This window comes from Chiloscyllium plagiosum, chromosome 47, assembly GCF_004010195.1.
Source record: "Chiloscyllium plagiosum isolate BGI_BamShark_2017 chromosome 47, ASM401019v2, whole genome shotgun sequence".
Taxonomy (NCBI): domain Eukaryota; kingdom Metazoa; phylum Chordata; class Chondrichthyes; order Orectolobiformes; family Hemiscylliidae; genus Chiloscyllium; species Chiloscyllium plagiosum.
Window position 1 is genome coordinate 7,994,542 of NC_057756.1, and position 22,585 is coordinate 8,017,126.

Consider the following 22,585-nt stretch of genomic DNA (forward strand, 5'->3'; position numbering starts at 1 on the left):
CTGAGTAAAGAATCTACCCCCAACATCTGTCCTATACCTACCCCCGCTTAATTTAAAGCTATGCCCCCTTGTTATAGCTGACTCCATACGTGGAAAAAGATTCTCACTGTCGTCCCTATCTAAACCCCTAATCATCTTTTACACCTCTATCAAGTCACCCCTAAACCTTCTTTTCTCCAATGAAAACAGCCCCAAGTGCCTCAGCCTTTCCTCATACGATCTTCCTACCATACCAGGCAACATCCTGGTAAACCTCCTCTGCACCCGTTCCAGTGCCTCCACATCCTTCCTATAGTATGGCGACCTGTCCTACTATTCATTGTCGGGTCTTACGATCCAGATGGTGCAGTTCACGAACTAACAGTGATGCATCAGCTCTGGGTACTCTCAATGAACCCTCTGTAGAATGTGGTATCAAAACTAGAGAACTTCGAGAAATAAAGTGATATCTTGAAAAGCGTTCATATTACAGTGGAGGTGGTGCTTGATGTCTTGAAACCCACAAAGATGGATTAATCCCCAGTACAATTACAACATTTAAATGGCATCTGGATGGGTACATGGTTAGGAAGGGTTTAGAGGGATATCGACTAATTGCTGGCAAATGGGACTAGATTAAGTTATGCTATATGGTCGGCATGGACAAGTTGGACTGAAGCGTCTGTTTCTGTGTTGTGTTACTCCCAAGTGCCAGGGTTCGTGATGTGTCTAGTGTTTTTGGGATCCTTGAGGGAGAAGGGGAGCAGCCGCAAGTTGTGGTCTACATAAGCACCAACGACATAGATAGGAAGAAAGGTGGGGATCTAAGGCAGGAATTCAGAGAGGTATGGTGGAAGCTTAGAGCTAAAACACATAGAGTTGTTATCTCTGGTTTGTTGCCCATGCCATGCGCTATTGAAGCGAGGAACTACTACAAAACCTACCAACACCCTAAAACAGTAGCTGATGAACTTGAAAGACCCAATGCATACAACAAACAAAAGTAATGTAATTTGCAAAATACTTTGCAAGAACTACATTGGACAAACAGACAGAAAACTAGCCGCCGGGACATATGAATTTCAATTAGCCACAAAAAAAATGACCCACTCTCATTACTATCTTCAGATATAGAGAGGAAGGATACCACTTTGACTGGGCCAACAAATCCATCATAGGAGAAGTCAAACAGAGACATGCACTAGAATTCCTAGAAGCATGGCACTCCAACCAAAACTCCCATCAACAAACACATTGACTTGGATCCCATTTACAACCTTGAGAAAAGGAATAGGAAATGACATCACTACAGGAAATGGCATCACCAACCCAAGGAAACCTAAACACGTAAATAAAAAGCGGGCCGTACCAACAGTGCATCACCGGCAGCTCACTGATGATGTTACGTGGTATGGTGATGAAACATCTGAAAATGAACCTCTTAGTTCAGCGCCCAAACTTACATCCAGAACCTCAAACTGAGCTACAAATCTTGTCAAAACCGGCCTTTAGGATGTTGGTTTCAAATGTGTGTACTCCAAGGCCAGGAGCATCTGGAATAAGGTGGGTGGACTTGCAGCATGGGTGGTACCTGGGATTTCGATATTGTGGCCACTTCAGAGACATGGCTAGAGGAGGGACAGGAATGGTTGTTGCAGATTCTGGAATTTAGATGTTTCAGTAAGAACAGAGAAGATGGTAAAGGCAGGGGAGGTGTGGCCTTGATAATCAAGGGTAGTATTACAGCAGCCGAGACTCATCCACTGAGGTCGCTTTGGCTGAGGTTAGAAACCGGAAAGGAGAGGTCACAATGTTGGGAGTTTTCCAGAGGTGTCTGAATTGTTCCAGGGATGTAGAGGAAATGATAGCAAAGATGATTCTTGATAGGAGCAAGAGTAACAGGGTAGTTGTTATGGGTGACTTTAACTTCCCAATATTGACTGGGAATATTATAGTACAAGTCATTTAGATGGGTCAGTTTTTGTTCAATATGCGCAGGAGGGTTTTCTGACACAGAATGTAGACAGGCCAACAAGGGGCGATTCTATATTGGGTTTGGTACTGGGGAATGAACCTGGTCAGGTGATAGATTTGGAGGTAGGTGAACACTTTGGCGATAGTGACCACAATTTGGTTATGTTTACAATAGCAATGGGCAGGGATAGGTATATACCGCAGGGAAAGAGGTATATCTGAGAGAAAGGCAATTATGATGTGATTAGGCGAGAGTTAGAATGGGGGAGGAAACTGCAGGAATGGACACGCTTGAAATGTAGAGCTTACTCAAAGAACAGCTACTGCGGGTCCTTGATAAGTATGCAATTACCAGGCAGGGAGATAGTTATCGAGAGAGGGGTAATGGTTTACGAAAGAAATTTGAAGCTCTTGTCAAGAGGAAGAAGAGGCTTATGTTGAGTACGAGGCATGAAGGCTCAGTTAGGGGGCTTAAGAGTTATAAGTTAGCTAGAAAAGATCGAAAGAGAGGGCTAAGAAGAGGAAGGGATATGAGAAATTGTTGGCTGATAGGATCACAGATGTATCAGGAATAAAAGAATGACTACAGTAAGATGAGAGCTGGAAATGTGTTGCTGGAAAAGCGCAGCAGGTCAGGCAGCATCCAAGGAGCAGGAGAATCGATGTTTCGGGCATGAGCCCTTCTTCAGGAAACTTGATTCCTGAAGAAGAGCTCATGCCCGAAACGTCGATTCTCCTGCTCCTTGGATGCTGCCGGACCTGCTGCGCTTTTTCAGCAACACATTTTCAGCTCTGATCTCCAGCATCTGCAGTCCTCACTTTTTCCCTACAGTAAGATGAGAGCCAATCAAAGGTAGAGGTGGGGAGCTGTGTGTGGATTCTGAGGACATCGGGGAAGTGCTTAATGAATACTTTTCATCAGTATTCACATTGGAAAAGGGCAATGTTAGTGAGAATACGGAGATGCAGGCTACTAGATTGGATGGGATTGTGTTTGACAAAGAGGCGGTTTTAACAATTTTGGAAGATCTGAAAATAGATGCGACCCCTAGGCCAGGTGGGATTTGACCTTGGATTCTCTGGGAAGCCAGGGAAGCGATTACAGGGCCTTTTGCTTTGATCTTTATATCGTCATTGTCGATAGGAGTAGGGCCAGAAGACTGGAGGATAGCAAATGTTGTTCCCCTGTTTAAGAAGGGGAGTCGGGACAACCCTGGTAATTATAGACCAGTGAGCCTTACTTCGGTTGTGGGTGAACTATTGGAAAAGGTTATAAGAGATAGTAATTATAATCATCTGGAAAGGAATAATTTGATTAGGGATAGTCAACACAGTTTTGTGAAGGGTAAGTCGTGCCTCACAAACCATTAAGTTCTTCAAGAAGGTGATAAAAAAGGTGGATGAAGGTAAAGCGATTGATGTGGTTCCACAGGGTAGACTAATGCACAAAATACCGAGTTTCGGGATTGAAGGTGCTTTAGCAGTTTGGATCAGAAACTGACTAGCTGAAAGAAGACAGAGGGTGGTAGTAGATGGAAAATGTTCATCGTGGAGTTCAGTGGTGTGTCGCAAAGATCTGTTTTGGGGCCAGTGCTGATTGTCATTTTTGTAAATTATTTGGATGTAGGCGTAGAAGGATGGGTTCGTAAATTTGCAAAGACATTAAGGTCGGTAGAGTTGTGGATAGTGATAAAGGATAATGTAGGTTACGGATAGACATAGATAAGCTGCAGAGTTGGGCTGAGAGGTGGCAGATGGAGTTTAATATGTAAAAGTGTAATTATTCACTTTGGAAGGAGTAACAGGAATGCACAGTGTTGGGGTAATGGTAAAATTCTTGGCAGTGAAGATGCATAGAGAGATCTTGGTGTCAACGTGCATAAATCACTGAAAGTTGCTACCCAGATTGATAGGGTTGTTAAGAAGGCATATCCTGTGTTGGCATTTATTGGTAGGACATTTGTGTTTCAGAGCCACAAGGTTATGCTTCAGCTGGACAAGACAATGTTAAGGCTGCACCTGGAGTATTGCGTACAGTTCTGGTCACCACAATACAGGAAGGATGTGGAAGCTTTGGAAAGGATTCATAGGAGATTTACTAGGATGTTGCCTGGTATGGAAGGAAGGTCTTATGAGGAAAACCTGAGGAAACTGAGGCTGTTTTCGTTGGAGAGAAAGTTGAGAGGTGACTTAATTGGGATATGAAATAATCAGAGGGTTAGATAGGGTGGATAGTGAGAGTCTTTTTCCTTAGATGGTGAAAGTTAACATGAGGAGATATAGCTTTAAATTGAGGGGTGATAGATTCAGGACAGATATCAGGGTAGTTTCTTTACTCAGTAGTAAGGGCATGGTACAGCCCGCCTGCAACAGTAGTAGACTCGCTGATGTTAAGGGCATCTAAATGGTCATTGGACATACCTATGGATAATAATGGAACGGTGTAGGTTAGATGGCCATCAGATTAATTTCATAGGTTGGCACAACATCGAGGGCTGAACGCTGTGACATTCTATGTTCTGTATCTCTATGACTGTATGACTTGATCATGTATTTCCCAGAGTTTTCCGGCAAGTTAGGGAAGTGATTGCTGGGTCCCTTGCTTAGATATTTGTATCGTCAATGGCTTGAAGACTGGAGAGTGGCTAATGTGGTGCCATCGGTTAAGAAACATGGTAAGGAAAAGCCAGGGAACTATAGACTGCTGAGCCTGACATCAGTGGTGAGTAAGTTGTTGGAAGTGCTTCTGACAGACATTATATATGAAAAGGCAAGGACTGATTAGGGACAATGAGGATAGCTTTGTGCATGCGAAATTGTGCCTCACTAACTCAATTGAGTTTTTTGAAGCAGATTCATAACAGCAGAGGGGTGGACATGTGGCCTTCAGTAAAGTGTTCGACAAAGTTACACACAGTAGGCTGATTAGCAAAGTTGGAATCATATGGAATCCATAGAGAGCTAGCCATTTGGATTCAAAACTGGCTGTAAGGTAGAAGACACGGCTCATTGGATAGCACTGCTGCCTCACAGCACCAGGGTCCCAGGTTCGATTCTGGCCTCGGGAGACTGTCTGTGTGGAGTTTGCACATTCTCCCCATGTCTGCGTGGGTTTTGTCTGGGTGCTCCAGTTTTCTCCCGCAGTCAAAGATGTGCAGGTCAGATGAATTGGCCATGCTAAATTGCCCATAGTATTAGGTGCTTTAGTCAGAGGGAAATGGGTCTGGGTGGGTAACTCTTCAGAGGGTTGGTGTGGACTGGTTGGGCTGAAGGGCCTGTTTCCACACTTTAGGGAATCTAATCTAATTAAGACAGAGAGTGGTGGTACAGGGTTGTTTATCAGACTGGAGGCCTGTGACCTGCGGTGTGCTTCAAGGATAGGTGCTAGGTCCATTCTTTTTATCACTTATATAAATTATTTGGTTGTGAATATAAGAGGTACGGTTAATACATTTGCAGATGACACTAAAATTGAAGGCGTAGTGGACACTGAAGATTATTTCAGAGTAAAATGGTACCTTGATCCGATAGGCTGAGGACTGGCAGAAGGAGTTTAAATTAGGTGAATGTGAAGTGTTGCATTTTGACTAGGCAAATGAGGGCAGGACTTCTACATTTAGTAGTGGGATCCTGGACAGTGTTGCCAGCCAAAGAGACCGTAGGGTGCAGGTTCACAATTCCTTGAAGGCAGAACAGGGCATTATTTTGGCCACTTTTGGAATACTGCATCCACTTTTGGTCTCCCTGCTAGCGGAAGGATGTTGTGAAACTTGAAAGGGTGCAGAAAAGATTTATATGGATATGGCTGGGGTTGGAGGATTTGAGCTAGAGGGGGAAGCTGAATAGGGTGTGGCTATTTCCCTGGAGCATCAGAAACTGAAGGGTGACTTCATGGAGGTTTATAAATTCATGAGGGTCAAAAATATGGTGAATAGCCAAGGTCCTTTTTCCCCAAGGTCAGGGAGTCCAAAACCAGTTTTAAGGTGAGAGAGGGAAGATGTAAAAGGGACCTAAGGGGCAACTTAATTCCTCAGAGGGTGGTATATGTATAGAATGAGCTGCCAGAGGAAGTGATGGAGGTTGGTATAATTACATTTAAAAAGCATCTGGATGGGTACGTGAATAGGAAAGGTTTAGTGGCCAAATGCTGGCAAATGGGGATAGATTAATTTAAGATGTCTAGTCAGCATGAATGAGTTGGACCAAACAATCTGTTTCCGTGCTGTACAAATCTGTGACTCTATGATTGGCAGACTGAGATAGTGATGCATGGTTGCAGGTTCAGTACTGATGGGTGGTGCATTATGGAGGGTCAGTACTGATGCAGCGCTGCACTGACAGACAGTGAGTTCTGAGGGAGTGTTGCAGACTCAAATACTGTTTTGTATGCATAACTGTGAAGATATCTGTCTTGGGAGCAAAAATAAAAAGGCAGATATTGATCTGAATGGCGATAGATTGGAAAAGGGGAAGATGCAATGAGACCTGGGTGTGCCTGTACACCAGTCACTGTGAGTAAGCATTACAGGTTGCAGCAGGTGGTGCAGAGGCAAATGGAACGTTGGCTTCTGTAGCGAGAAGATTCCTGTACAATGATACAGCAGAGAAGATGGGCATTGTTCCCCCTTCATTCCTTTGCTGTCTCATTGAAAGTCCTCTCCTCACACCCTCATCTTTTCTTTCCTCAAGGTAAAAACAAAGACTGCAGATGCTGGAAACCAGACTGTAGATAGAGTGGTGCTGGAAAAGCACAGCAGCATCTGAGGAGCAGGAGAATTGACGTTTCGGGCAAAAGCCCTTCATCAGGGGTAGAGGCAGGGTGCCTGCAGAGTGGAGAGATAAATGAGAGAGGGGTGGGGGTGGGGAGAAAGTAGTATAGAGAAAAAAGGTGAGTGGGGGTGGGGATGGAGGTGATAAGTCAGAGAGGAGGGTGGGGAAAGGTAGCAAAGTGTACAATGGGTGAATGTAGGATGAAGGTGAAAGGTCAGAGAGGAGGGTGAAGTGGATAGGTGGAAAAGAAGATAGGCAGGTAGGACAGGTCATGAGGGTGGTGCTGAGCTGGAAGGCTGGAGCTGGGGTGAGGTGGGGGAAGGGGAAATGAGGGAACTGGTGAAATCCACATTGATGCCCTGGGGTTGAAGTGTTCTGAGGCGGAAGATGAGGCGTTCTTCCTCCAGGCGCCGGGTGGTGAGGGAACGGCGGTGGAGGAGGCCCAGGACCTGCATGTTTATTCCCCTTCATGTAAGTATGCAACTGTCTTTTGAAATTCTTGTTGAATCTTCCTCCTAGCTGTTTTTGTTATTGCATTCCAGATGACAACAAATCCCTGCATTAAATATTTTTCCCCCTCATATCATTTGGCTGTTCTGCTGGCCATCTTCAAAATGTGTTTTTTTTTTTGGTTTCTGACTTTCCTTCCTCTGGAAATAGCTCCTTGTTTTCTCTGTTAAGATCTGCCATGATTTCAAAAATGTCAACGATCTCACCTTTTAACAACCTGTGCACTAAGGAGAATAATTCTAACATCCCCTATCTCTCCACATGAACCAAACTTCCCCCATCCCTGGTACCATTCTGTTCAAACATCTTTCCAACCTCTCTAAGGACATGATATCCTTCCAGAAGTTGGACATAGAATCAGTCACAAAGTTCCATCTGCGATCGATCATAAAATTTATCCAGTATCTGGCAAAAAGAACTTTGCTTGTGTGCTCTTGAGTGTAAAATGCCACACTTTGTTTGGAACTATGAATTGAAAGAGATGTTGGACTTCAAAGCTGAAAAAAGGAACATTTTATAACTTGAACATTGTGTTCTCTGTTGAGCTGTGTTGGTACAATGTCACTTTTTGTAGCGGAAAGAAGGAGAATTCAGGGATGATTTTCACCATGAGTCTTTGAGTTCAGACAATTCTGCCTGAAAACATCCCTCTGTTTAAGCTGCAGAGTGCTTACATGTTCCCAGGGCCAGGACAGCACCAGAGGGAAAGAAGCACTCTCTCGCTCTTTTCCCCTTTTCTCCCTGAGTGGAAAAGGCAGGAAAACAAAAAGCTGAATATGTAGAATTCTCAAACGGATATCATTCTCGGTCCAAATGGTCAACCATCAAATCGACGAATCATCTTTGCCACATGGCCGATGGCATGTCATCATTGCAAAAATCAAAATGACTGTGAGAAAATCATTCCCATGCTGTGCTCTGACAACTCATGTTCGATGTAAACAGCGTGTTATCTAAATCCACATTCCGGTTTCTTGCATCCGAGAGCTGATGAATGCAGGATAGAATGCTTCAGCATTTATGCAACTATCGAGCAATGATTATGCCTGTCCTACCCAACAATCTTTAAATAAGGGTCTGTCGATGTGGTAGAGTTGTGGGTGAAGACACACAAGAAGTGTGGGCCAGTTGGTCTGAATGGCCAATTTCCACACTCTGTAACCTCCATCGTTTACAGCAGGGGCCTCAAGATTAATTGTGTGACATCTTGCCTCAAGCAATGGCATTACACACGATGACAGAAGAACTTCATTTTGGCAACATTTCGCCAAAAGCAGTAAATTCAACATACACGTTGTGTACATGTTGTATACATGCTCTCGCTCTCGCTCGCTCTCCCTCTCACACACACTCTCACACTCTCACTCAGCGTTCCTTCCAAGGCAGCTGGCATATAGAAGTACATACGTTTGTCTTAACTCTACAGGGACTTGGTGAGCACACACCTAAAGTACAGTGTACTGTTTTGACATCCTTATCTGAATTTCTTTACCTACCTGAGAGCATGATGCATTGAAAGGTCACAAGACTGATAACTGGGATGAGCAGGTTGCCATATTAGAAGACATTGAGTAGACTGGGCCTGTATTCTCTGGGAGTTTAGAACAATGTGGGGTGATGACATTGAAACATATAAAGTTCTTGGAGCTTCACCAGCTGAACAGTTTAAAGTAAGACAGGAGTGCTTTCCAGTGTCCAACAGACATCTTCACCTTCCTCCAGCACTCCCCATCCACTGGGACCTTTCCCTCTGGCCTCTTACCTACATTTGACCTTTTCATTGAGAACTGTCGACATGATATTGGTCACTTTAATTTCCCTTCCAGCCAACTCACCCATTCAATCCTATTTAACCCTGAACTGACTGCACCCTGTGTTCTCAGATCCAACCCTGGCTTTCTAATTGTGTTGACCCACAAGGGTGGTGCTGTTGTTGACTGGCTCACTGACCTTTACATTGCAAGCGCTAAATACCAGTTCTCAGACACCTCTCTCCATTTCCCCTTTGACAATGACCCCAATGTAGAACATCAATGTATTGTGTCCTCAGTGGTCACTAATCTCATTTTATCTGGTAATCTCCTCCCCAATTGCCTCCCAGCTCAGAGCCCACCCAACCAAGTCAGTTCTTTCACCTTCCCAAAATCCACAAACAGGGCTGTCTGGGCAAAGTCATTGCCTATGCTTGTTCCTGCCCCACAGAATTCATCTCTTTCTAACTCAACCGGACTTATTCTCCCCTTGTTCAGTCCCTTCCCACTTCCATCCACAATTCCTCTGACGTGACTTTCAGAATTTTCACTTGTCTGACTCCAGGCTGCCTCCTCTTTACCATGAGCATGCAATCCTTTTGCATGTCCGTCGTCCATCAGGATGGCCTCAGAGATCTCCGCTTCTTCCTGGAAAAAAAAGGCTTTATCCTGAAAAAAATTCTCTTTCACTCCTTTCACTTTCTTCAGGTCAGAGGGATGGCCACAGACTCCTGGTCCAGGTTTTTTCCTCTCACTTTGTGGGGTGTGTGGAACATTCCTTGCTCCAGTAGTATTCTGGCCCTTACCCACATCTCTTTCTCTGAGACATTGATGACATTGTTGGCACTACTTCCCTTTCTCGCCTGGAATTGGCAAAGATGATCAATTTTGGTTACACTTTCCATCCTACCTAACCCTCTCCTGTTCCACCTCTGACTCCTCCCTTCCCTTTCTCGACATCTCTGCTTCTAATTCTGGGGATAGGTTGGCTATCGTTACACCAAGATCAGTCAAGGTCACCCCCAGGGGTCAGTCAGGCCTTCAGTCAGTGTCACCCCCAGGAGTCAGCAGGGAGCTCAGTTAGGGTCACTCCCTGGGTCAGCAGGGTCCAAGATCAGTCAGCTCCAGGCGTCAGCAGGGAGCTCAGCCTGGGTCACCCCCAAGGGTTAGCAAAGAGCTCAGGGTCATCCCCAGGAGTCAGCTGGGAGCTCAGTCAGAGTCAGGGTCACCCCCCCAGGGGTCAGCAGGGAGCTCAGTCAGGATCAACCCCCGGGGTCAGCAGGGAGCTCGGGGTCAGCAGGGAGCTCAGGGTCACCCTCAGGGGTCAGCTGGGAGCTCAGTCAGAGTCAGAGTCACCCCCCCAGGGGTCAGCAGGGAGCTCAGTCAGGGTCACCCCCCAGGGTCAGCAGGGAGCTCAGTCTGGGTCACCCCCAAGGGTTAGCAAAGAGCTCAGGGTCACCCTCAGGGGTCAGCTGGGAGCTCAGTCAGGGTCACCCCCCGGGGTCAGCAGGGAGCTCAGTCTGGGTCACCCCCAAGGGTTAGCAAAGAGCTCAGGGTCACCCTCAGGGGTCAGCTGGGAGCTCAGTCAGGGTCACCCCCCCGGGGTCAGCAGGGAGCTCGGGATCAGCAGGGAGCTCAGGGTCACCCTCAGGGGTCAGCTGGGAGCTCAGTCAGAGTCAGAGTCACCCCCCCAGGGGTCAGCAGGGAGCTCAGTCAGGGTCACCCCCCAGGGTCAGCAGGGAGCTCAGTCAGTGTCACCCCCAGGAGTCAGCTGGGACTCCAATCTGGGCCCTCAGGAGAGGTAAAGGACTTGATTGTATGGGAGCTGAGTCTTCAGGAGAGAGGGGGCAGCAGTTGGTGAATTAGGAACCTGTGGGATAAATGAACTTTCTCTATTTTTAGAAACAGCTTTGTAGCTGTTCTGCATCTCCTCCGCAAGTAACAATCCTGTGTCAATGTCACACCAACTTGGCTACTAACTTGGCTAGCCCTCCATCGGATATCTGAATTGCCCCTTTTCTCTCAAACCTGATGGGTTTATTATATTCCTTGAGATTTCAGTTCAAAATTAGGAATGTCTTTATCTGCCACTGACATTAATCTCTCTCACTCACTCTGTCTCTGCAACATTGCACTAACTCACATTCTCCATTTGTCCTTATCTTTCTACTTCAATCACTATAATCTGTGACACTCACTTCTCTTTCAGCTTCTGCTGGTGCATTTCTATATCCTTATATTGATTGGTTGGCTGTGGGCATTGCTGTCTGGTCCAGCATTTATTGTCCATTCCTAATTGCCCCATTGACAAGGTGGTGGTGAGCTGCCAGTTTGAATCACTGCAGTCCATGTGCTGCAGGTAGACCCACAATGCCCCTTGGAAGGGAATTTTCATTTTCTGATCCAACAACACAGAAGGCTACACATGGGGTGGTGAGTGGCTTGGAGGGGAACTTGAAAGGAATGATGTTCTCAAGTCCCTGTTGTCCTTTGTCTTTTGCTGTCTAAGAATCTTTGACGAATTTCGGCAATGCATCATGTCGATAGTACACACTGCTGCTACTGAGTGTCGGTATTGGAGGCGGTGGACGTTTGTGAGTTTGGTGCCAAGCAAGTGGGCTGTTCTGTCCTGAATGGTATCAGGCTTCTTGAGTGTTGTTGGAGCGGCACTCGTCCAAGCAAAAGTGGAGTATTCCATCACATTCCTGACTTGTGCCTTGTTGATGGTGGACAGGCTTTGGGGAGTCAGGAGGTGAATTCCTCACTGCAGGAAGCCTGCAGAGTAACCTCCTGCCTCACTGTAACCTACAGGGGTATGGAAAAATGATGCATATTCAGGCTCATTTGCAGAACTCATTGTTTGTGGAATATTGCCAAGATGCAAATGCGTGTCTGTGAATTGTTTGTTTGTGCTTTCAAATCTTGCCTGAGATAAATAATCACATGGCCCATTTGTACAACCACTCTCATGTCTTCTGAATGAAATTCAGCATTGATCAGTTTATTGCGGAATATTCAATTAGAGTCCAGCGAAGTTTAACGATCAGCTTTCTGAATGTGATTTGCATTCAATAATTGTGTTACTTTAACATCTTGAAATTATCCTGAACTGTAAATCTCCAGGCAATCTCCTATGGGAATGATAAACAGAGCTGGTACACAGTTCAGAGAATGAACGCACCACCACTACACCACCAACTTTCCCTCCCTGCCCCCAATCCACACCTCAATTCCTTGCATGAACCTCCAATATTTACAGCCCTGTGTCAGTACTGTCCCTCTGACAGTGTGGCACTCTCTCTGTGCTGACTCTCTGATGATGCAACATTTTCTCCACACTGTTCCTCTTACAGTATGCTGTTCTTCACTGTTGGTATCAGCCGACATATTCTATTCAACTTCCTGCAGTGCTACTCAAACCCACCATCCACTGAATCAGAGGCTTCAGTCACCAACTGAACCATGATCAACACAGGAGAATGTCTGTAAATATTGTCAGAGGAACAGAGGAATGACTGACCTGGATTAAAGCCAAGGTACAAACATTATGGAAGGCTAAGTACAGAGAATCTGCAGGGATTCTAATCAACTGAAAGATGGAGACCCAAAAATAAAATTTTGTTTGAAACGAGAGAAGAAAGACATCCCCATGTTATATTAGTGATTCCAACAGATGATTCATTGAGTCTTCAAGCAGCCATAACTGTGCTAGCTCAAGTGTGCTATGCAGCAAGTCCCACTCATCCCAAACCCTGTGAATTTTTCATGATAAAATGTTTCTCCAATTCTCCCTGTGTCAAGTTGAATCTGCATCCCTTGCCCTTTCAGGCAGCATGTTCCAGTTACACAACAACTCAGGAAAACCAAATTCTTCCCCTCTCTGACAGGATCATCTGCTAATCTCCCACAACGCAGCAGAATTCTCTCACACCCCTGACTAAAACAAGTCCTGTACAAGGACAACTAATGGCAGGAGCAGAAAGGTCACTGTCTGTACTGTGCTGCCCCCTGAATCTGCGGGCATTGCTGTCTGTACTGTGCTGCCCCCTGAATCTGCGGGCATTGCTGTCTGTACTGTGCTGCCCCCTGAATCTGTGGGCATTGCTGTCTGTACTGTGCTGCCCCCTGAATCTGTGGGCATTGCCGTCTGTACTGTGCTGCCCCCTGAATCTGTGGGCATTGCTGTCTGTACTGTGCTGCCACCTGAATTCCTAAGGTTGCAGCCGTTGTCTTGGCAACAGTAGAAGTCTTGTTTTGGCTGCAGGTTGTAAAACTTCATGACGTCTGAGTTTCTGCAGAAGCTCTCAGATGCACAGCCTTTAACGATTACATTGTGCTCTGGGAAATCTGAAAAGAGGTAAAGTCGGTGTGAGGCGAATGATACGTTGATGCTGCGTCAGTGTTACGTTGGGAGACAATTGATACGGTAAAACCCAAGACTCACCTGTAGCTGAGTAGTGAAGACAGCGTGTCTGATGCCCGACACATTTCACCAAGTTCCTGCGATCTACGCAGCTCGTGTTCCTAAATGGCATGCATCCGTAACACTCCAGCCCATTATAGGTGGTGTTTATTTTTCCTGAGCAACAGAAAAGAAAGGCACATGTCAGTTTCACTGTGCAATTTCCTCAATGCGTCCTTGTATCAAAAATCCTAAGGGAGCATCCTTTGTTGGAATCATAAGGAAGTCATATTCATATTGGATAATAGCTGTCCAAATAGAGGTGAAGGCTAAGGGGAGCACTCAGGTGGATAAGGTCAGATGATGTAGCCATATTTGCATTAGCCACAACAGCATCATTGTGAAAGTTCTAGTCTCCGTCATCAAAGCATGTAGAGGCACGGGAGAAGGTGAACTTGAGATTTCGAAGATTGCCTTCAGAAGCTATTGGATTTATCTGTAGATATCTGGTTCTCTTCTTTCTAAAAGGGAGCAAGCTAAGAGGGAATTCTGTTTATTTTCTCACATCAATGAAAGGTGTTGATAGGGTAGAGAAGGTGTGGGAGACACCAGACCCAAGGGCCATCAATATCAGAGACACAATAATCCAAGCAGGAATTTAGGAGAATCGTCCTTATTGAGGGACTAGGAGACTGTGGGCTTGTCACCTTTGAAAGTGGTATCATGTCAGTTTAAGTTGGAAGCTCCATTAAATCCATGGGGGAGAAAAGAATCTAAGACTATAGCAATGGGGTGAGCTGAGGTGGGGGGAGGGTGTAGGGGGGGATGGAGGATGTCCATGTGGAGCATGAAAGCACCAGCGTGCAGCAGATGGACTGAATGGCCTCTATCTTTGCGACAGATACTTTCACATTTTGACATGGACATAGCATGCTACCTTTGTGTGTGTGTGTATGTGTGTGTGTGTGTGTTTATGACCTACCTGTGATTACTGTGTCATTGCAGAGCTCTGATTGGCAGCAGGACTCAGATGTTTCCACTGAGAATGTCCCAGCGTTAAAGGACAGATTGCCAGTACAGTTCCCACAACCACGAACGCCAAACTGTCTGATCGTCCCACCTGTACAAACAGAGTCAGGCATTTAACTGAGACAAAACCCAGAGGAAGGATCATGCAGGCAGATGGCTGCCCTATTGTTCTGGCTGAAGTTCATTCCTGGAATATTGTACTTCCAATATTAAAGGCTTCCCTCCACGAGTCCCACCACTCATCCTGATCTCTGTAAACTCCCGCAGCCTCTCTACCCCTCCATACCTGTGTAACCTCATTCAGGCACTACATGCCTCCCTATTTCTGTAACATTCCCCAGTCTCTAGACTCCTCCCTATCTGTTACTTCCTCCAGCCCCTAAACTTCTCTCTATCCCTTTCTCTGAACTTTCTCTGAAGATCTGAAACCTGAATACAGGTGGAGGTGACTAGTTGTTATCAGGGATAACCATTTAACAGATGCTGTCAATAACCTAGGTGGCAACAAGATGGCTTCTCAAAACAAATAATGTAACAAAATGGCTTTTAGGCTGCAAACTGACAATTCTGCTAAAGCTGCATAAAATGGCTTTTCAGTTACTAACTGCTAATTCTGCTATAGCTGCATAAGTGATTAACCTCAGTCTGCTTCAATAGAGATTAGCAGACAATGTGCCTTTTAAGGCATAGAAATAACTCTATTGGCCATCCTAACTGACCTTCAGATGCAGGTGAAATGGTGCGGTTAGTGAGATAAGGGTGGTCTGAGTGTTGGAAAATATAGTTGGTTCCCAGGAAGTAACTGTCAAATAAAGCAGTATCGTGTAGTGATTGGTAATTGTTTGAATATACTATGTGATCATGGCCTGTACCCTTCATTAAGAAAAGTAGAGAAATGTCTTTGTGTTAAGCCATGTGTGCCGCTCCTCTGAGGAATACGGAAGTACACAACTTCTGTGTTTCACAGCCGTATGAAGAAATAAAGAATGAAGTCTTAAAGACCTGGACTGATTGTGAGTGCTTATTGACCGATCACAGAACAGATGAACCCCCCCCCCCCCCCCCACCCCTCCAAACCACTCATGGGGGTCTAGATCTTTACCTCCAGCCCCAGCAAGCCTCAGAGGTCCCTCAGACCCTCCAGTTCTTTCCTTTTACCTTGTCCCCAATTCCCATCGCTCCACTTGTGGTAGCCATCTCTTCAGCTGCCTGGGGTCCCAAGGTCTAGGATTCCCACCAAAAACCTCTGCACCTTCCTCCCTACCTCTGTCTCTTACTCTATCTCTGCACCTCCCTCTTTCTCTCACCTTTATCTCATTTAAGATGCTCCAAAGGTCCTTCATTTTCCACATTGCTCTCTGTGGCCGGTTGTAATATCTCCATTTCTTACTTGGTGTCAAACCAAGTATTATGTAATCATGTCAAATTCCTTCAAGGTGTTGCACTATGTTAAAGGTGTTTTATAAATGCAAGAGATTGGTGTTGGTACACTCCTTGATTGCTTCAAGACATTTATTCAAGTTATCCTCTAAGCCACTCACTATTCTGACTTGAAAGTATATCGCTGTTTCTTCACTGTCATTTGGTCAAAATCCTGGAATTTCTCCCTATTGAATTGTGGGTCAACCCACAGCATGTGGACTACAAACGGTTCAAGAAGGCAGTACATCACGACCAGGGATGGGCAGTAAATGCTGGGCCAGTCAGTGACACTCGCGTCCCACAAATGAATGAATTAATTTTAAAAAGTGATGTATCCCAGAGTCAAACATATAAAGTATCAATGATTTAGACTGAAAGAATCTTCAGCTATTTGAAGCAGACTTTGTTCCTGGGTTACTTACTAGTGTCTTCTTTGATCAAGATTGCTTTACAGTCTGAAGAGATGCATTGTATTGGAGTGGGTTCACAGCTTCCAGACGCACTGTCACAGGATTGACATTTTCGTCCTTCACAGGGAATGAAGACAGAATATTAGACGGAATGAATGTAGATTTCAGTTTCCCACCTACCCATGCTGTATTCGTACCTGGGAGAGTTCTTTCATTGTTACACAGATTCCCTTCACAAAACTGGATGTCAGAAACCGTTTGTACTCCGAAAACCGATGATGATTTGACTAGCTGACGGGCACTCTCAGATACACATCCCTTGACGATAACCGAACTGTGTCCTCCAACTGTTGGTGATAGAAAGTTCCAGGTATTTTCAATTGAGCAATTGTATAATAACCTGTTCATTCCACTTGCTTGTTCCTGAAGCAAAACCACAACCAGCAGCAATCCTGGAAAAAGGTCTTTAGACTCAAACATGCATTTATATTCTTCTAAAGATAAAACAAAACAAGTTGCAAAGATTGGGACGAGACTTCAGGAGAAATTTGAATCCACACGTGAGATTTCTCCTCCACCTGTCCATGTCGGTGTCACTACCTCACTTCCTGCAACATTCCCTAGATCTGTGTTTGCATCCAGCCTTATCACTGTAATCTCCTCCAACTGCCAAAACCCTCCCCATCGCTGTAATCTTGTCAGCTGCCTCCCTATCTCCGTAATTTCCTCCAGCATCTGTGCCCTTCACTGTCTCAAACCTGCTCCATCCCTACATCTCCTTATTTCCTTCAACCTCCTCGTGTCTACAGCCATCCTTATTTACGTAACTCCTCCAGCCCCTGTACCCCTCCCTACCTTTGTAAATTCCCCCCGTCTGTATACTGTACTCTAACTCTGTAATCTCTGCTAGCCCCATCATGCCTCCCTATCTCTGTAACTGCCTCCACACCTGACAGTACTCCCTATCTTTGTAGCCTGCCTTAAACCACTTTCATCTCCCATCCCAGCCCCTAACTCCTCCCTAGCTCTGTAATCTTCTCCAGCCCCGCCACCTCTCTCACCTCTGTCACCTCCTCCAGCCCTGACACCCCTCCCTACCTCTGTAAACTGCTCCAGCCCCAGCACACCTACATATCTTTGTAACCACCTCCAGACCCAGCATCTCTGTAACCACTTCCAGCCCTTACACCCCTCCCTATCTCTGCAACCTCCTCAGCCTCTATATCCATCTCTATCACCATAAGCTCCTCCTGCCCCTACAACCACTCAAGATTTCTTTACTCCTCCTTTCTACGTGATGATCATCCGAAATTGCAATTTTCAGTTCTGCCTGTCCCTATCTGTCTCTCTCTCTCCATCTCTCTGCTCCTTGAAGATACTAATTCCCTTTTTGTCTGCTTGAATTACGTGGAAGGGAAGACGGTCATTGTTCATTTGATGGCTGTTTGGAGAAGAATCGCAGAGTGGGTTGTGATTGTAGGATTCACACCATCAGCAGGAATATTCCTGAAATAACATTGCATGGCATAACCGGATTTCACGTTTGAATTTCATTTTCATTCTTCCCTCCCTGAGAGTGTTTTCCTCAGTGAGGCACTGAGTGACATTTCGTCTCTTGGGATATCAGTTCAGAAACTTACCAATGGGCAGCTGAATGTCAGTATATCCGCAGCGATTCTCGATCCCTGTACATTTCACAATGGTTAAGCTGTTGACACACTCACTGACAGAATTACTGTAGCACCCATAGCACTCGAGACCATTCACTGATGTGTTCTGTTGTACTGAAAGAATAATATCGAACATTAAGGATTACAATGGGACTGCCATGGGGAGGGAGAAACAGAGTTACCCTTGTCATTAATCAGTCACACAGAACAGAATGAGGCATTTCAGCCCATCGTTCCTCTGTGAGCATTTCCCCGACAGCCTTGCAACTTGTTCCTTTTTGAGTGAGTCATTCACTCGAAGGTGCTGCTTGGTTCCACATGTTTCTGACCTTACCTTGATAATTGACATTGTTACATAAGTCAGAATTACAGCAACGGGATCCCTGGAAAAGAGCGATTGAACCAAAGTTGAAGGAAAAAGCATCGTTGCAGAATCCACAACCTTTAGCAATGTAGCTGGATGTTGTTGAACCTATAAACACACAGAGATTGACTGTCCTTGATTCAGTACAAACAATCACTTCCTCTGTTATTCCATACATACATGTTTGTCTATCATTTTATCAAAGTGTATGTTTTCAAATAGACATGCTCAGCAGCGAGTAGGACTCATATTTGGAGTATTGTGTATAATCTGGTCGCCCTGTTAGCGGAAAGTTATTAAACTGGAAAGGGTGCAATAAAGATTGACAAGTGTTACGAAGTTGAAGGCGTGTACTGTACCTTTAAGGGAGAGTGAATGCTGTTCTAAAGTGAGAGATTACAAGTCCCTGTGTATATGACTAGATGGCAGTCCCAGAGAGTACTGGAAAACTGAAAAGATGTAACATTTGGCCATAAAAGAGATACCTGAGTTCTGGTTGCTATTTTGCCAGCAATTCAAATTTAACCAAACAGTTTAAATTGTGCTCAATCAAGTTTGAACTTATTGTTTTACCAACATCGAACTAATGAGACGATCCACTGTTGAAGGTATAGAGATGCAGCATTTTGAAAATTGGTCAGAGAGCAACTACCACTGAGCCAGAAATGCAGGGAAGGCTAATATCTTGCTCTCCAAAAAAAATTAGGAAACACTCTGTATCAAGGGTACCTTTTCATGCGCAGTAAAAATGAAGAAGGTGAGCCAGGGAGATTTTCAGCTGGAAGAAAAGAGACACAGAAGATGACAGCAGCTTTTGAAATTAAGTTGGTGTGATTTTAAAAGGTGTTTTGCTGGAATAGTATATCGTTTAAGACTTGGAGGCAGATAATAAGCGGGTAAGAGGAAGAGGGGCTTTGAATTGTGAATATTTCTTTAATGTTTACTTCTAGAGTTTTAAAAAAAATGCTATTTTCTTTAAATAGTGGAATTTGGGAGTTCTCTGTCCTAAATGTTTTAACAGATTAGGAGGCGAGGTGAGTTTTTCTAGCTGTCTGGTTTAACTAACAGAGGGGTTCATCTTCTAGTTGTGACAGTTTGGGGGTGTGGGTCGGAGATTTGGACAGGTTCAGACAGATTCAGTCTGAAGTTTTGAACAGATTTGGAGTAGAAAAGATCCCTGCAGATTTAAATACTTGCCAATTAGTACCCCAGCTCTTTAAATAGAACATGGGTGAGAAAGTTTGTTTAATTCAGTTACTTGCGGTTAGTTAAATTAGAAGTGAGGGCATTGGTTGTTGAGATTGGGGTGTGAAGATGCTTCCCAGATTTGTCAAGGAAGTTTAGAAAGTCGGAGGAAACACCTATTTTTAGAATTAACAAATAAGTTAGAATTGTTTTAACCAGGAACAAAAGAAAAGCTGAAATTGTAATGAGGTTGGTCAGCACTCAGGTGTATCAGAGAAACAGACAAGTACAATAAAGTTAGAAAAATGTAAATTGCAGTTGAGGGAAATGGAGTTAGAAGATAAAGAAAGGGAAAGAAGAGCCACGTTAGAGTCATAGAGATATACAGCATGGAAACAGACCCTTCGGTCTAACCCGTCCATGCCAACCAGGTATCCTAACCAAATCTAGTCCCACCTGCCAGCACCCAGCCCATATCCCTCCAAACCCTTCCTATTCATATACCATCCAAATGCCTCTTAAATGTTGCAATTGTACCAGCCTCCACCACCTCCTCTAGCAGCTTATTCCATACACGTACCACCCTCTGTGTGGAAAAGTTGCCCCTTAGGTTTCTTTTATATCTTTCCCCTCTCATCCTAAACCTATTCCCTCTAGTTCTGGACTCCCCAATCCGAGGGAAAAGACTTTGTCTATTTACCCTATCCATGCCCCTCACAATTTTGTAAACCTAAGGAGCTATGAACCTGCACTCCAAGGTCTCTTTGATCAGCAACACTCCCTAGGACCTTACCATCAAATGTATAAGTCCTGCTAAGATTTGCTTTCCCAAAATGCAGCACCTCACATTTATCTTAATTAAACTCCACCTGCCACTTCTCAGCCCATTGGCCCATCTGGTCAAGACCCTGTTGTAATCTGAGGTAACCCTCTTCGCTGTCCACTACATCTCCAATTTTGGTGTCATCTGCAAACTTACCAACTGTACTTCTTATAGAAAAGGAGAGAAGATTCTTAGCTGAGTAAAAAGAGAGGAGAAAGAGAGAGGAAAAAGAAGGGGAAAGAAGGTTTTTTTTAGCTGAGCAAAGAGAGAGAGGAAAATGAAAAGGAGAGGCAATTTGAACTTCACAAGTTGTGAATTAATCAGCAAAGTCAAGTTAACAGGATGGAGATGAAGAGAGAAAGTTAAACATTGCCACCTTTTGATGAGAAAGATGTCAAAGCCCTTTTTATTTCATTTGAAAAATTGGCTAGGAACTTGGAGTGACCAGAGAACTTGTAGGTAATGCTAATTCTGACTAACCTGGTAGGCAGAGCTAGTGAGGTATTTGCAGCGCTATCGGATGAGGAGTCAAGAGATTATCCAGATGTCAAAAAAGCTATTTTGAGTGCTTGCGAATTGGTATCAGAAGCATAAAGAAGGAACCAGGTCAGACTTATGCTGAGTTTGAAAGAATTAAACATAGTAATTTTGATAGATGGGTGCGGGCTTAAAAATAGACAAAACCTATGAGACTCTAAGAGAGGTTATTCTGCTGGAGGAGTTTAAAAACTTACTTCCTGAGATGATAAGAATTCAAGTGGATGAACAAAGTTCAAGAAGTGAGAAGAGAAGCAGAGATGGCAAATGAATATGCATTGGTGCCTAAGACGAAATTTAGCTTATGGCAGGAATATCACCCTGTGAGGGCTGGAAGTTAGGCAAAGAGGAAATCCTGCACTACAAAACAAAGAGTAGATCACACTGGGAATAGTGTATCACAGGTGAAAAAGGAAACCCAAGAGGGTGAGAAAAAGGTGAAAGGTCTCAATGTGTTTTCACTGGAATAGAGTGGGATACAGAAAATTACCATGCCAATGGATTAAGAAAGGACCTGGGAAAAAGTGATTTTACTGCAAGAGCAAAATCACAATACTGGTCGTTGTAGAAAGGCACTGTGGAAAAAGGTGCATTAAAAGTGGCTAAGTCAGTGGGATTAAACAAAGTAGTAAAGGAAACTCCGAAAAAAGTCAGAGTTGCAGGAGAGTGCCTAAGCAGGGGCTGAGTATTGAGTCATGGCCTGATCTCTATAAGAACTTCACCTCCGTGGGTAAAGTTTACTCAGGAAGAATAGGGGGAGAAGGGAAAGAAGTTAAAATTTTGAGAGACACAGGAGCTATAGTAAGAGACAAATGTAGTAAGAGACAAATGTAAGAGTAAGAGAAAGTAAGAGACAAATAGTAAGAGACAAATGTATTTGCACTCCTTCTGACATGTTATCCAAGTGAATGGTAATCCGTGGAATAGAAATTTAGCTTTTCCCTGTGTAAGATCAGGTTGGAGAACCAAATCAAGACTCAGGAAGTAACAGAGTCAGTTCCAGAAATATGGTTTGTTTTTGGGGACAGTTCAGCAGGAGCCAAGATGGGAACGAATCCCCTTTTCGTGGAAAAGCCAAAGGGAGGCCAGCGAATTGAGGAGTTAAAAGAAAAATACCCTGGAATTTTTCCAGATTCTGCAGTAACAAGCTCCCGCTGTCATTAGTCACAGCAAGAAGCAAATGCTAAGGAGAAAGATGGAGTAGAAGTACAATTAGCTGACACGGTGTTTGACGTGATGGTGCAGGAAAACCTGAACAGGTAGAGGTTCAGGCAGAAGTGTTTAGTCCTGACAGGTGAATGGACTTACAACAGAAAGACAAAACAATGAAATACACAATATATATTCATGCATACTCAGAAAAGGCATCAGAATGTATTCCTGGGAGTTATTATCTTAAAGATAGAATCCTAAGATGAAAATGGAGACCATGGCAGGTTAGTGCAGAGGAGAATAGGGCATAAGTGCACCAGATTGTGTTGCTGGTTGTATACAGACAGGGAGTGTTATGGTAGCATGTAAATTATCAGTAGGACATCATCTACGTGTGAGGAAGTTCTTGAGGAGTGGAATACGATAGTGACCTATCCGTTGAGTGGGAGCAGCGGCCGAGTTGAGGTGAACCCGGGAGACTACAGCTAAGGTAAGAGTTTTTTTCAAAATTACTTACCTGTAGCGGGCATCGGTGTTTTGTTTTCTCTCTCCTTCACAGAAAGAGCGGGAGCAGCAGAGGAAGTGACGGCAAGCAGAGGGACAGCCG

The 22,585-nt window shown here is 44.5% G+C and overlaps 2 protein-coding genes across 5 annotated transcripts in view; both read right to left on the reverse strand.

Moving 5' to 3' along the window:
- Positions 1-22,585, reverse strand: part of LOC122544186 (immunoglobulin superfamily member 22-like) — a 789,994-nt gene that overhangs the window by 613,891 nt on the left and 153,518 nt on the right. The gene's annotated exons all lie outside the window — the stretch shown is intronic.
- The window catches only part of LOC122544185 (urokinase plasminogen activator surface receptor-like), a 17,707-nt gene continuing 7,075 nt past the window's right edge, over positions 11,954-22,585 (reverse strand). Inside the window, exons 4-11 of one of the 3 annotated variants that reach the window (XM_043683237.1) lie at positions 18,252-18,389; positions 17,888-18,031; positions 16,445-16,594; positions 16,260-16,364; positions 14,369-14,506; positions 13,429-13,563; positions 13,188-13,331; positions 11,954-13,148 (exon numbers count right to left, since the gene is read on the reverse strand). In XM_043683237.1, coding sequence (XP_043539172.1) covers positions 12,922-13,148; positions 13,188-13,331; positions 13,429-13,563; positions 14,369-14,506; positions 16,260-16,364; positions 16,445-16,594; positions 17,888-18,031; positions 18,252-18,389 — 1,181 coding nt within the window. In that variant the 3' untranslated portion in view covers positions 11,954-12,921. Of the gene's footprint in view, positions 13,332-13,428; positions 13,564-14,368; positions 14,507-16,259; positions 16,365-16,444; positions 16,595-17,887; positions 18,032-18,251; positions 18,390-22,585 lie in introns of all 3 variants that reach the window. The other 2 variants (XM_043683236.1, XM_043683235.1) reach the window with 2 other exon arrangements.